This window comes from Lathyrus oleraceus, chromosome 3 (assembly GCF_024323335.1).
Source record: "Lathyrus oleraceus cultivar Zhongwan6 chromosome 3, CAAS_Psat_ZW6_1.0, whole genome shotgun sequence".
Lineage (NCBI taxonomy): Eukaryota > Viridiplantae > Streptophyta > Magnoliopsida > Fabales > Fabaceae > Lathyrus > Lathyrus oleraceus.
Window position 1 is genome coordinate 366,388,783 of NC_066581.1, and position 15,598 is coordinate 366,404,380.

The 15,598-nt window shown below is 35.9% G+C and overlaps 1 protein-coding gene across 2 annotated transcripts; it reads left to right on the forward strand.

Moving 5' to 3' along the window:
- Positions 1 to 1,040: 1,040 nt before the first annotated feature.
- On the forward strand, positions 1,041 to 12,807 carry LOC127127732 (DEAD-box ATP-dependent RNA helicase 13). 2 transcript variants are annotated; one of them, XM_051056997.1, is made up of 15 exons: positions 1,041 to 1,297; positions 3,531 to 3,773; positions 4,261 to 4,439; positions 4,535 to 4,729; positions 5,618 to 5,794; positions 6,535 to 6,923; positions 7,264 to 7,444; positions 10,554 to 10,676; positions 10,788 to 10,904; positions 11,102 to 11,206; positions 11,515 to 11,655; positions 11,767 to 11,832; positions 11,994 to 12,152; positions 12,385 to 12,466; positions 12,579 to 12,807. In XM_051056997.1, the coding sequence occupies exons 1-15, from the start codon at positions 1,117 to 1,119 to the stop codon at positions 12,632 to 12,634; spliced, it is 2,394 nt and encodes a 797-aa protein (XP_050912954.1). In that variant the 5' UTR covers positions 1,041 to 1,116; the 3' UTR covers positions 12,635 to 12,807. The 2 variants fall into 2 exon arrangements, with proteins under 2 accessions (XP_050912954.1, XP_050912955.1); XM_051056998.1 differs by having other exon boundaries at positions 4,267 to 4,439.
- The last annotated feature ends 2,791 nt before the right edge of the window (positions 12,808 to 15,598 follow it).

The window sequence follows — 15,598 nt, forward strand, 5'->3', positions numbered from 1 at the left end:
AGAAGCAAACCCATAGAAGTGAGGTTTTATTACGTGAGAGAGCAGGTAACGAATGGAAAGTTGGGCCTGAATTATTGCCGATTAGAGAATCGAATTGCAAATATAATGACGAAGGTTGTGCAAGTCAAATTGTTCAAGAGATTAAGAACAATGATGAATGTAGATAACTTATACACAATGAATTAAGGGGTGTGTTAAAATTGTAATTCTTTGTGTCGAATTTGAAATAACGTGTTTGTATTCGACGGGTGTCGAAAGGTATTTTATTGTGTGTCTAAATAACATGTGTCGAACAAAGTCTGTATTAACGGTATTTGACAGAAAGTAAATTACAGCTTATCGAAACATGCAGTCGAAGCATATAGTTGTCGAAGGAGTCGGCATAGTCGAAATAGAGTAACTTAGCTTAGTTATAATTAAGTTAGTTATTTTGTGATTACTTGAAGTACAAGTAATCTCATCTATAAATAGAGAGAAACTCTATTTTGTTTGTAAGTAAACATTATGTAGTTTCAAAAATCACAGTTGTGATTAACGCACATTGTATCAAACACTTAGAATGCAATTTTGCACAATCATACATTCATCTTCTTCCTCCAGAATTCATTTTTCTCTCATTTTCAACTATGTTGTTTTCTTCTTTCAATTCTCTACGTAGTGTAGAATCATCTTGCTACCAAAGAGTAGTTGTTTCACCCGAGTAAATGGTGAATAATAAAATGTGTGATCAATCCGAAAAATTAATTTTTATTCATCAAGATTGATTTAATTAACTTTAAGATTGAAATTTTTCCAATAATATAAAAATTGACTTTCGTATTATATTAAAAAAAACAGTGATGACTAAGTTATGTAATATTATTTTAATGGGTGTTTATTAAAGGTTTATGAAAGTTTAACTCCAAACTACGCAAAAAATCATTTTCAGATTTCATAGGGGTGTTTCTTCACTACTGCATGTGCGAAGAGCAATCCATTAAACCCGCAACATAAACGGGCTTAATATATATATATATATACTGGTAGGCCCAACTTAAGTTGATGAACAAACCAATATAGTTTTTTCTTCTTCTTTCGGCGCTGCTTCTGTGTATTTTCTACCTATTCCTATTCGCCATGGCAGAAGCAGCAACTTCTTCGATGAGAAAGATCAAAAGGAAGAACCGAAGCCTAAAAACTCAGGACCCTGAGCTCGACCGTCTCGAATCACTTCCATGGAACTCTTCTCTCCCTCAACAGGATGAACAAGACGACAGCTCTTTTTCACTCTTCACTGGCTCCAATGAACTCGAAGGAGGTTTGTTTCATTCTTATCCAATACATTTCATTTTATCATAGACCCTATTTCTGTATAATTAGTTTCATACCTTCTTCTTCAAAAGTTATTCCCACGGTACGCATTACGTAGTTCTGTTGATTGTATTCTGCACTCCAAGTGTTTGATGAATTGCTTTGATTCTACTGTGTTTGTAATTGGTTATTTTTGTCCACACATTGGCCATAGCATGGCCGTTCCGTGCTTTTAACTGTATCAAATAACAATTCAAGAATTTGGGTTGATTAGCTCTTGGTTTATATAAAATATAGAGCGACATTCCTGTAACATAAAACTAGCAGAAGTGTGTCTTGTTCTCTTCGCCTCCATTGATCTGCTTTGGAGGCAATGGAAGCCGTGATTTTAGCCGAAGAACCATGCTTTTCCTTAGTAAGTTGGATAAATTGTTGAATTATGTGTTGTATATCCGTGTGAAATAAGGGGAGTACACCTCGAACGGATGCAAAATGTTTTTCAATTAATTAGGCTGTCAATCCATCCCCGTTTGACCAGAATAAGTCACTCAGAAGCTTGAAATCTTCCTCTATTAAAATAGAATCTTGCAAAGAGAAAGCACGAGATGAACCTCCAGCCAACAAAATCAACAGGAACCCATCGAAAGAAGCCCACATATTTCAATAATTACTCGTGTTTTAACTTTATCATGCATGATATGATTTATAAGTATTGCTCAAGCGCATGAAGAAAAGGCTCAATCCTGGCTGATAAAACTTCCCAACATATAGGCAGTCCCAAAGAACATGACATAGATCTTCAAAAATAGCTTTGTATGCAGAAAACTTAGAGCTCGCCCCGTTTGCTATATCATCCTCATTGGTGGAATTAGAGTTGCTAAGATTGGCAACTGTCCTCTTTTCCAGAACCCCTAATTCCCCATGCGAATACGCAGCATAGTATTAAGCGAACGCACAAGTGGGGTACATTGAACGAGCTATGTTCACCCCTGGTTCTAACAAGGGCTTTGCTGATAGTGCAGCAAGAGATACAACGCCTTCCATGGATTCAATATTACCACTATGAAAGTATCGTGGTAGGCAAGGAGCCTTTTCTCTGCCCAACCCAATATCAGATTCAATGTGGAGCTCAAAGTTTTTGAATAAGAAGGATCTTTCATGGCCTCAGTATATATCTCAACTTCCCTAGTAGATTACAGGATGCAAAAAGCAGATCACTTTCTAGTTCAAGTGACGGCGTATCTATGAAATAAGACCTATGCGAAACAAATATTATGTAGGGTTTCATTGATTCCAAGCATAAGCCAGGTCTTCTTAATGAGCTCTAAGACCTATGTGAAACCAATATTATGAGCCAGGTCTTCAACGTGACCATCAAAACAAGCTTCTAAAAGAGTTTGTTAGATCCAATGGGTCACTGAAAACCTGTCCGCCCAATGACATGTCTCAGGAACAGACCCGGCAAATGATCTGCAAGAAAGAGAAATAACAACACTTTGGAGGGTTTGTGTTGATTCACTTCTGTTTGTAAAATTTATAGGTTTCTCAATGGCTCCTCCAATTATGCGCCGAGTTTCTGCTTAGAGTTGTCTTGCTTAGAGGTGTCTGCCTTATTTAATGGAAGGTGAGGATACAAGAGGAGCCTGACTTCAAGAACCTTCAAATTTCTTCTCAACCAAACTTCACACTCATGTTGATTGGGCCCAACTCAACCTTATAAAATGTGTGGTTGGGTCTAACTCAATCTTACAAAACCGATTTGTAAGGTGAGAATTACCCCAAACATATGATCAGACCATATATTGTTCAATGTGGGACAATTAACACACTCCCTCACGCTCATGACTGGACATCTGGAGCGTGGACATATATGGTAGGTGTACCAACAACGGAAACCTGATAGCAGGTGACCCACGGATCTTAAATGAGACTCTGATAACATCTTAAAATGTATGATTGGTTCTAAGTTAACCTTACAAAACCGGCTTGTAAGGTTAGAATTACCCCCACTTATAAACATATGATCAAATCATATATTATCCGATGTGGGACTCATAACAAGAACCATTGTTTCTTCTTTATTCTTTTTGACGGTAGGTTGACAGATTGTAACAGCAGAGGAGGTTAGTTATGTTAGGAAAAATAGAGGGGTGTCATTTGCATTCATCCAAACCACAGGGGAGTTATTATAATTTTCCCTTGTATTTTATTTCATTTTATTTATTATATTTTGCTTGCAGGTTTTCTTTCACTTGAGGAGATTGATGAAGCAGATTATGGTTTAAATATTCCCGATCCTGAAAATCATGACAGGAAACACAATTCTAAACAGAACAAGAAGTTGAATGAGCAGAAGCAAAACAGTACTTGTAGTGATGGAGAAACGGTGAATGATGAGAGCAGCAAGTCTAAAGTGAAGAAAAAGAAAAAGAAGAAAAGCAAGGATGCAAAAGAAAACCAGAAAGTTCAGCATTCAAATACTGGTATTTTTAGTTTAAAAGCTATACTTAAATGCAGGCTCATAAAATGTTTGTTTAATTCGTTATTTTTGACAATTTTATAATTATATGTATGTTTGATGTTTGATTGGTTAGTATACACAAATACATATCAACATGTGCTAATAATTGTATGTTGTTCAAAAGTGTTGTGAAATACTGCTAATCCACAATTTAAAATACCTACACAACACAATAGAGAAAATGAACAGACAAGCACGGTAGTGTTTGCCTTTCCACAAGTTATTTATAAAAGCAATAATGCTTTTTGTGTATTCAATTTTTTTTCCAATCATACTTTTAGAATAGGTAACTGCTTTGGAATACGTGGCTGTTGTTCAGAAGTAAGTCTATTTTTTAGTGATTATGAAAAACCAGAGAGCTTGTTGGTTTAATAAAAGATCGAAAGTCTTAAGAACAAATAAGGAAAAAATGTGTGGCATGTTCCACTAACGGCTGTGTACACTTCTAGCCGTAGATGCTGATGTGAAGGATGGTGTTGAGGAAGAGAGCTTTGACGAAACTGAATATTATGCATGGAACGAGTTGAGGCTTCATCCTCTTTTAATGAAAGCAATACACAAGTTGGGATTCAAGGAACCAACACCAATACAAAAAGCTTGTATTCCGGCTGCTGCTCATCAAGGGAAGGTTGTTTGATTTGATGTTCTTCAGGAAACTTTGATGGTTTGGAATATTTCATAACATTAGTTTTTGATGGGAATTCTTGTGTCCTCATTTGACAGGATGTTATTGGGGCTGCAGAGACAGGATCTGGTAAAACACTTGCATTTGGTTTGCCCATTTTGCAACGTCTTTTGGAGGAGCGTGAGAAAGCTGCAAATGTGGTCGGTGAAAAGGGCGAAGAAGTTGAAAAATATGCTTCCACGGGCCTTTTAAGGAGTCTTATTATTGCTCCAACTAGAGAACTTGCGCTTCAGGTAATTGTCAAGGCTTTCTGTTCATTTGCATAGATAACTGCCAGTTGCTTGATTGTTACTATTTGTTGGAATTTCCGCCTTAATTGTGATCCGTCCCTAGTTGTCTTAATTGCGGCACTTTGGCTTGCCTTCATTGCAGCCCCCAACACCTTCATTGTGTGGGGTTTGAAGGGGTGAATTTAGTCCCATATTGCTTAGAGATATGACATGTATTGTGTTTATAAGTGGATGCAATCCTCACCCTACAAGGCTACAAGGCGGTTTTGTAGAGATGAGTTAGACCTAGACACATTTCTTAACACTATTTAAAATGATGTTGTATTCTAGGTTTTGTATTGTTTGCTACCACCAAGGTGGGAAGTGTGGAAGCTTTTTTGTTTTTGCATTTAGTTTTACAGTAGTTACAAGTCTCATATTCTTAAAATTGTGGTTGAGGCTAACTCAACCCTACAAAACCGACTTGTGAGGTGAGGATTGCCTCTACTTATAAACATATGTTCATGCTACGTACTATACAATGTGGGTCTCTTAACACATGTTTAAATTTAGGTATCTTTCTTTTATAGGGCGTACTACTCTTGAGATTCTTTATTATAGTTTACACTTAATTAGTTTATCTTTCGGTGTAAACTCTTCTACTTCTTCTGTAGTCTAAGCAGGCTCACAGTTCTACAACTAAGGTAGGGTTCAGAGTTTTATAAGACTAATAGTGAATTTCAGAATTTTATGAGACTAATAATGATTTTGTTTGACCTATTTTGGAATTCCATCAACTAAAACATAATCTGATAATTTTTTTTATAGTTGTTGCGGTTTCTAGGATCCAACAGATATTATTGATGATAGAAGCTGACATTTTATTACTTGGTGCTGCAATTTCTTTTTCAGGTCACTGATCATCTGAAAGCTGTAGCCAAGTATATTAATGTTAGGGTGACCCCTATAGTTGGAGGTATTTTAGCAGAAAAGCAGGAAAGACTTTTAAAAGCAAGGCCTGAGATTGTGGTAGGTACTCCAGGGAGGTTATGGGAGCTTATGTCATCTGGAGAAAAGCATCTGGTTGAGGTGATTGCTAATGCTAATACAAATCATTCTTAAGGCTATGTGTGACTTACTTTATATTCTTAAGAATTAAATATTGTTTAAATATTACTGAGTGGAATAGTGAAATATAGTGAAAAACTGGAAATATTTAGCACACATACAATGTTTTTTAAGCTGTAACCGCAGTTACTATGCGATCCTTGATACTACAGAAAAATGTGGTTGATGTTAGCCGGTTTTGTGGTCGTGATGTGGTTGCAGAGGCTTCAAAATCCTTTATGTTGCAGCCACAATTATGATTGAGGACCACAATTTTTAAGCACATGCAGAATTGTTATATTAACAAATAAATAGGAAACAAAAAATAAAATTAATAGTGAAGTAAAAAAGAACACCTAAATCGTGAGCTCTTGGCAATTCTTGATCCTATTTGTGTAATGTGTGTGAGCTACCATTATCTAGTGTTGAAAACAAAGTGATCATGCTCATGCAGCACATTTTATTACAAGAATGATGTATTGCTCATCCCTAGCTAAATGTTATATTACAATATATGTTATATTAGAATATACGCATAATATAGTCTCTGATACCATTTTGCCTATGGCGTTTGTTTTCTTATTTTTGAATTTTGATACTTAGCTGCTGCAGGATTAATCTGCACACAGGATAATAGATAATTGTTTAGTTCAATGAAAAGCATAAACTTAAATTTGTTTTCATCGGAAGTCATTTTTAATGTTAACCATCTTGTTTTGCAGTTACATTCGCTGTCTTTCTTTGTGCTTGATGAGGCTGATCGAATGGTACAAAATGGTCATTTTAAGGAGTTGCAATCCATAATTGACATGCTTCCCATGTCTAATATCTCCAGTGAAAATAATTCTCAAGATGCACAAAGTTGTGTTACAGTTTCTAGTGTCCAAAGAAAGAAAAGGCAAACTCTTGTTTTCTCTGCAACTGTCGCACTATCTGCTGATTTTCGCAAGAAGCTAAAGCGTAGTTCAATTCAGAAAAAGCAACCATCGACAGATAGTTTGGATTCTATTGAAACTCTTTCTGAAAGAGCGGGAATGAGACCCAATGCTGCAATTATTGATCTTACCAATCCATCAATATTAGCAGCCAAGATTGAGGAGTCATTTATTGAGTATGTAAAATCATATCTAAACTCTAAAACTCAAGTTCTGAGAATTATTTTGTTTATAGTGATATATTCATATTAACTGAAATGGTTATTTGATTTCGGTGTAATATTTTTTTTTACCCCTACTATTGTGTTGGGTGACTTGGGTCGGTTATGATACCCTTGGTACTCACTTGTTTTTCATTCCTCCTTGCTAAAATAGAGTTGTAGTTTATGGTTAGTATTCTTGGTAAATTTCCCCTTTTATAATTTCATTTACTCTAACTGATTACGCATGATAAAGTCATTAAGGAATGTTTACTATGACATGGAAACATGATTTTTGCATTTTTATGAGATGCAGATGCACGGAAGACGACAAAGATGCCCATTTGTATTATATTCTCACTGTCCACGGACAAGGACGCACAATAGTCTTTTGTACGTCAATTGCAGCTTTGCGCCATATTTCTTCCATATTGCGCATTCTTGGCGTCAATGTTTGGACTCTTCATGCTCAAATGCAACAGCGAGCGCGTTTAAAGGTTTGTGTCCTTTCTTTGCCCCAGTCTTAGGCTTGCTTTTTTCAAGCGTTGTTTTATTTGCTGTGCTCAAAGGCATATATTATGGGGTAAATATAGATCTCCAATTCATTGTTTATCTATCATTTTCTTTGAGTAGTAACCCAATTTTTTTTAATCATGGGCCGAACGTTGCATCAGCATTAGCTAATATAAGTTATACTTTTGAATTCTTAGACCTGTACCATTATGAGAATAAAATGAATATCATAATCCATTTGTCAATTAATATGCATATCAGCAATTGCAACTCCTTTAGTTAAATTATATGTGGAGTATCCATTGATAGAATCTGAGAAATCAGTTAGAATTCTGTTAGAATTTCATATATTGCATTCTGTTACAATGAGATACAATGACTCTACTTATATAGAAAGAATGCTGTAACTAACTATTACAGCTGTCACTAACTATTACAGCTCATCATGCTGTAACTAACTATTACAGCTGTCACTAACTATTACAGCTCAGCACTGTAATAAGACAGAATGCTAACTAATACATTACTCTATCATTCCCCCTTAGAAGTGGAGGGTGTGTCAATCAAGCTTTGCTTGTTGAATACCCTGAGCTTATCACGTAGAGGAAGAAATTTCACTGCAGATAATGGTTTAGTTAAAGCATCTGCCCACTGGTCCTGAGCAGGAACATGAGCCACAACAAGACTCTTGTTGAGCACCTTTTCTCTCACAAAGAAGATATCCAACTCCATATGTTTAGTCCTGTTATGCAGAATAGGATTATGAGCAAGTGTGACTGTACTGAGATTGTCACACAAAATCTTTGGAGTTTGAAACTCACAGTGTAGTTCTTTGAGAAGGGACTGCACCCAAAGTATTTCTGCAGCAAGTTGAGCCATACTCCTGTATTCTGCCTCTGCACTTGACCTGGCAACCAACTGTTGCTTTTTAGACCACCAAGACACAATATTAGGACCAAGGAACACACAAGCCCCCGAAGTAGATATTCTATCATCAAGATCTGATGCCCAATCAGCATCACAGAACCCAAGCAAAGACAGAGGTTGCTGAACTGATGCAGGCTGAATGATAAGACCATGATGAAGAGTGCCACTTAGATACCTCAATATCCTCTTTACAGCCTTCCAGTGATCCTCCAATGGATTTGACAGAAACTGACAGACTTTATTCACAGAAAATGAGATTTTGGGCCTTGTCAATGTAGCATATTGCAAAGCACCAACAACAAATCTAAACAGAGTAGGATCAGACACTACATCAGACCCAACTTTGGAGAGTTTGCTACTAGAAACCATTGGAGTAGGCATTCCATTGGCATTAGACATATTTACTTTGGCTAACAAATCACTTACATATTTGGTTTGAGAGAGAAGCAGGGAACCATTTGGTAAGTGAGTGACCTCAATTCCTAAGAAATAGTCTAACTTGCCCAACTGTTTAAGAGAGAAGGCAGCATTAAGTTTCTTGATCAATGAAGTAATGAAAGTTGCACAATTTCCTGTGATGATTATATCATCAACATAGACCAAGACCATAATATTGATACCATGATAGAATCTGGGAAATCAGTTAGAATTCTGTTAGAATTTCATATGTTGCATTCTGTTAAGAATCCCACATCGGACAATATATGGCCTGAACATGAGTTTATAAGTGGGAGCAGCCCTCACTCTACCAACCGGTTTTGTAGGGTTGAGTTAGGCTAAACCACACATTCTTAACATATCAGAGCCTCATTTAAGATCCGGTGGGCCACCTACTCTGGTTTCCGCTATCGGACCACCCATCATTTATTTCCACGCTCCAGATGTCCAGTCCTGCGCGTGAGGGTGTGTGTTAAGAGTCCCACATCGGACAATATATGGCCTGAACATGAGTTTATAAGTGGGGGCAGACCTCACTCTACCAACCGGTTTTAACCGATTTTGTAGGGTTGAGTTAGGCCAAATCACACATTCTTAACATGGTATCAGAGCCTCGTTTAAGATCCGGTGGGCCACCTACTATGGTTTCCGCTATCAGGCCACCCACCATTTATTTCCACGCTCCAGATGTCCAGTCCTGGGCGTGAGGGTGTGTGTTAAGAGTCCCACATCGGACAATATATGGCCTGAACATGTGTTTATAAGTGGGGACAGTCCTCACTCTACCAACCGGTTTTGTAGGGTTGAGTTAGGCTAAACCACACATTCTTAACACATTCTATTACAATGAGATACAATGACTCTACTTATATAGAAAGAATGCTGTAACTAACTATTACAGCTGTCACTAACTATCTGTCACTAACTATTACAGCTGTCACTAACTATTACAGCTCAGCATGCTGTAACTAACTATTACAGCTCAGCACTGTAATAAGACAGAATGCTAACTAATACATTACTCTATCATCCATAAAGAGGGCATACACACAATTATGTCACCTAGAAAATTGAGATGCAGGAAGACACCTTTAAAATATGTAAGGATTCTGCCCCAATGAAATGTATCGAAGGGTTGCAAAATATACTCAACACCCAGAACATCGGTTTCCTTAATGTCGAGGCCTTTAAACTATAACTGCTGGAAACCCTTCCAATGTAGGAGACACCAAACCCCAAACAAATTGTTGCATTGCACAGTGTCTAGTAGATTCGGTTGCCCATAAAAGAAAAGTCTAGTAGATTTGAAAGTAGAACAGTACGTTATACACACATTAGGATTTAAGAGAAAGAATAATGTGACTAAGGCCCACAACTGCCCTTAGAGTTTTGTATTTCTATATTGATGCGTAGGAAAAAGGAAAGAACACAAACTAGGAGAAGCCAAGTCCAAACTCTTCTTTAGAGGACTTATGCTCATTAAATGTGCTCCTATACTAATTATTTCCTAATATTTCTTGCCTAAACTAAATTTTATCATGATAAATGCTGATAAGAATCGAGTTACTACAATTTTAAGTATATGATATGATCCATCCATGAGCATCATGTTCATGTAGGTATATACTTTGTCTCCTCTCACAGGGCATTTTGAATTCTTGAAGTTGTGAACATTGCAATTTTTGCCCCTCATCATTTTATTGTTGTTTCCTTCCTTGTTTAATGCAGGCCATGGACCGCTTTCGTGAAAAGGAAAATGGCATTCTTGTTGCAACAGATGTTGCTGCAAGAGGTCTTGATATTCCCGGTATTAAAACTGTTGTCCATTATCAGCTTCCACATTCAGCAGAGGTAAGCCAGCTCCTTACTTCTTTCATCCATATATTTATTATTCATACACTTAAGTATGCACATTTATATTTATATATTATATTACATATTAAACTTATTTCTTAACTTTAGGTTTATGTTCATAGAAGTGGAAGAACAGCTAGAGCTTCTGCTGAAGGTTGTAGCATTGCTTTAATCTCCCCAAAAGATACATCGAAGTTTGCTTCATTGTGCAAGTCATTTTCAAAGGTGTTTTTCCGTGATGGCTCATTTTAGATGTAATCATTAATAATAGAAATATTGAAGTTGTACTTTGCTATTATTTTAATTTTATCTCATTCCTACCAGTTAATAAGAATTCGTTAAGCGATATTTTTCAAGAATCCCACTTGTTGCTTCATCTAGACCAATATTCATTTCTGTTTTTGCATTCGTTGTGTATACAGGATACTTTTCAGCGGTTTCCTTTGGAGAACTCATACATGCCAGAGATTCTAAAACGATTGTCTCTTGCTCGTCAAATAGACAAGATAACAAGGAAAGATTCCCAGGTAAACAGATTCACCTGAATTCATATTGATATGCATTTGGACTCTATTCATGCAAATATGAAAGTGAACTTGGTAGTTTGTCATTATACATGATTTGAAATGGTTTCCTGTTGTATATGTCTTCACTTTTCAGGTTAAACAGTTTTATTTGTGTCGCTTTATTTATTGCATCCTTACAATTGTTTCTCCATTGCAGTTTCTTAACTATCTTATTCTTGTTTATATTCTCCTTATTAGGAATACTGTGCTTTAACTAGTGATAACCAGATTGTACTTATAAACCGTGCCTTCAATTTTCCTTATTTTAGGAGAAGGCAGAACAAAGCTGGTTTGATCGGAATGCTAGCTCAGTGGATTTAGTTACCGAAAATTATGACAGTGAGGAGGAACAAGTTAATAAACATAGGCAAAAGAAAGCCAGCTCTAAGAAATTGAAGAATTTGCAGACGGTTTGTACTTTCTGAAAAAAACAGAAAAACTTGAAATGACACCTGGCTATTGTTTTTTACTTTTCTTCCCTTGTTCCAATTTTTTTACGTCTCATACTTTGCATATTGCAGGAGCTCAGTATGCTGATTTCACGTCCTCTGCAATCAAAAACATTTTCACATCGATATTTAGCAGGGGTATTTTCCTTAATTATAATTTCCTTCACAATGGCTCTTGATGTTTTCACCATTTGTCTTGCTTGTTACTAACACATTATTTGGAATATGCTTTTCTTTTGTTTTAGTTTTTCCTCTCAACTTTTGTAAGGACAAATTCTGATGTTATCCACTCTTTACAGGCTGGTGTAACGCCCCTCGTGCAGGAACAATTGCAAGAATTAGCAAGGCAAAAATTAAGTGATCGCAAGGGTGCAGTATTCGGCAAAAAGGGAAAATTGGTTGTGATTGGTCAAGATTGTGTGGATGCACTTCACGCACTTCGGAGTGCTGGTGAAGAGGTATGATATTAACACTTGTCTTTGAATTCCGGAAATTGTTATTTTGTGATATTTCATGGATGTGGAGAATTTAAGAGACATTTCCCTAGTGACAAGTAAATCGAGGATAATGTTTCTCCTCATTTATTGTAAATGAACTATCTAGCTTCTTGTGGCATGAATATTAGGAATTTCTGGTTAGTAGTGATATTCAGCTTACTTTGATTGAATTTATGCCCCTTTTTCCTCACAGGTGCGCATGGATATCAAGGATTCAACAGGAAGACAAAGAAATGCCGTGAGTTCTAAGAGAAAAAGAAAAGAGGAAAAGACACGTAAGTTTGTTGTCATAATATATATTTTTCTTGCTTTCTTTTGCTTTATTTTTAAGGGTAACACTTGCGATTCTGGTTGGTAATTTCGGGTATGTTTTTTTTTTCTTTCCAGGTTTGCGTGATCAGCGTAAAAAGAAGAAGAGAGATGTAAACCAAGACGATGAATAGATTTTTATGCATATGTAACTTATACATAAGCTGAAGTTTTGCAACAAAATTGTCACAAGTAGTTGTATTTTTAAATGGCAGTGTCTGTTGTTTCTCCTGCCTAGTTTTAGAACATAGAGTTGTTAATTAGTATGTTACTTTATATCATATGAATTCAATTGTCATTTTTGTTACTCTTTGATGAACAAGAAATGACTAGAAGTTTTGATAGAAGGGATAAATGAAAAAAAGGAGATGAATTGTAGTCAATCTAGGACCAAAAAAAAAGTAATTGAAGATAAATTAAAAAGATCAAGGACTAAATTTTCGTCATCTAACTGTCAAACATAACATAGAGATGAAATTGAAGGATGAAAAAATAGTTTAAGAATTATTTAATATTTTAACATATTTTAAGAACAAAATTAAAGGAAGAATGTTAGTGCAAGGAGGTATTAAAATAACTTTTTGGCTATGCAACTTATGAGTAGATCTCAGGAAATTTATAAGGATTTATGCAGAAAGTTACGGGAGATTTTGAAATGATTGAAGGGTAAAAACTAATCTAAGGCTTGTGTTTTAAAGTCTTATAAGATATAATTCACTTTATATTTAAATAGTTTTTAAGAGAATTTATCTAAAATAATAAAAAATATACTGAGATCATTTGTTTTAAATTAAAAGAATACTTTAGGCGTTGAGTAATTTAGATATTTATTTTTTTAAATCTTAATATGATATACACAACTTTTCTTAAAAGTTATATTTTAAAAACTACTTTTAATGAGAAGAAATTTAATGTTTTTGAACAGCTATTGTTTTTTTATCATTGAAAAAAGCTGAATTAAATTCTTTGGAATTGAATTTCTACCAGAGAAATATTAATTAAAGGAGAATGACAAATAGAAAACGCTCTCAATTTTTAAACAAGCGAGACTCTTTATGAATAAGAGATTGAATATAATCCACTATAGGTGCATAAGAATGAGTAAAATGTTCACCCTCTTGAATAAATTTCAGAGTCGTTTGAGAGTCAGATTTATAAATCACAACAACAACACTTGATCTTCAGCATCAATTTTGATCTCAGTATTTTCAAGATCAATAATTAACTTGTTGAACATATTGAGCTGCTCAACCTAGGCTTTGTCTTCACAAACCTTCAACAATTTGGTCATTACAGACCTTCAAGTTTTGTCCACACACCAGCTGCAGTTTTCTCATTTGAAACCTTTCGGAGAACCTTATCACCAAGGCTTAATACAATGGCACTGTGGTTTTTTTCCGACCATTGTTGTCTTCTCCTTTTTCAATAGGGAAACATATAGTGGGAAAACTGCAATACTAAAAAATGGGAAAATTGCAATACTAAGTTTGAAAGTGCAATACTAGCTTTCTTCATGCAACTTTATCAACTGCATATAGTGGGAAAACTTTCAGCTTGGAAATATCTTGGTGATCAAATCAGCAATATTGTCTTAAGTCAAAACCTTCAGCGTTTGAACTTCTCCACGCTCGACTATCTCTCTGACAAAATGCAGCCTTACATCGATGTATTTGGTTCACTCATGATAGGCTAAATTATTCGACATGTGTATTGCACTTTGACTATCACATTTAACTGTGTTAACTTGACCTTGAAGTTTCATCTCCCTAGAAAAACCTTCAAGCCACAATGCTTCTTTCACAGCTTCAGTGAGGGCAATATATTCCGCTTCAGTGGTTGATGAGGCAACAACCTTCTGAAGTGTTGCTTTCCAACTAATTTTTGTGTCAAACATAACGAACACATATCCATAAATAGAGTTTCTGGAATCCATACAACCTACATAATCAAAGCCAACAAATCCTTCGGTTTCGACTTTGCTATCATCACCAAAGGTCCACCATAAATAAGTACTATGTTTAGAGACCCATTTATGTACCTTAGAATCCACTTTAATGTTTGCTAGTGCGCCTTCCCAAGATTGTCCATATACCTGCTTACGAAGCTCACTCCGTATGCTATGTTTGGCCTCGTAAAAACCATATCATACATCAGAGAACTTATTATACTAGCATATGGAATGCTATTCATATAGACTCTTTCGACTTCAGTACTAGGACTTTGAGTCAAACTTAGCTTGAATTAGGATTAGTCGGTGTTACCACAAGCTTTGAATTTGACATACCAAACTTATCGAGAATCTTCTTCAAGTATGTCTCTTGAGGTACATGTAACCTCAAATGCTTTCAATCTCTCCGAATGTTAATCCAAAGAATCCTGAAGGCAACTCCTAGATCCTTCATGTTAAACTCCTTATCGAGTTCAGCCTTCACCTTCGTAACATCTTCGACACCGTTGTTTTTATGAGGATGTCATCCACATAAAGCAACAAAATAACAAGTGAATTTCCAAGTCGAAATCTGAAGTAAACACAGTGGTCGAACTGACTCCTAGTGAAACCTATGTGTGCCATGAACTTGTCAAATATCACATTCCATTGTCAAGGAGATTGTTTCAGGCCATATAACGAACTATTTAACTTGCACACATAATCTTCCTTTCCCTTTTCTGCATACCTTTCAGGTTTCCTCATCATGATTATTTCATCTAGATCACCATATATGAAGGCAGTTTTCACATCCATCTGTTCAAATTCTAGGTCTAACTTTACCACCAAAGAAAGCAACATTCAGATGGATCTATGCTTTACAATAGATGAGAACACATCATTGAATTCAAAACCTTCTTTATGAGTGAACCACGTAGCAACCAAACTTGCCTTAAAACACTTCGACATCACTCATTCAATTCCTTCCTTAGCCTTAAAGACCCACTTAAAGCTGACTAACCTGGCCCTTGCAGATCTCTCGATCAACTCTCAAGTATTGTTATCATGAAGAGATTTCATCTCATCATCCATGGATTTTATCCACTAGTCTTGTTTCGACTCCTCACAACTTCCTTGTAATCTCTAGGTTCTTTATCAAGGACCTTACTTG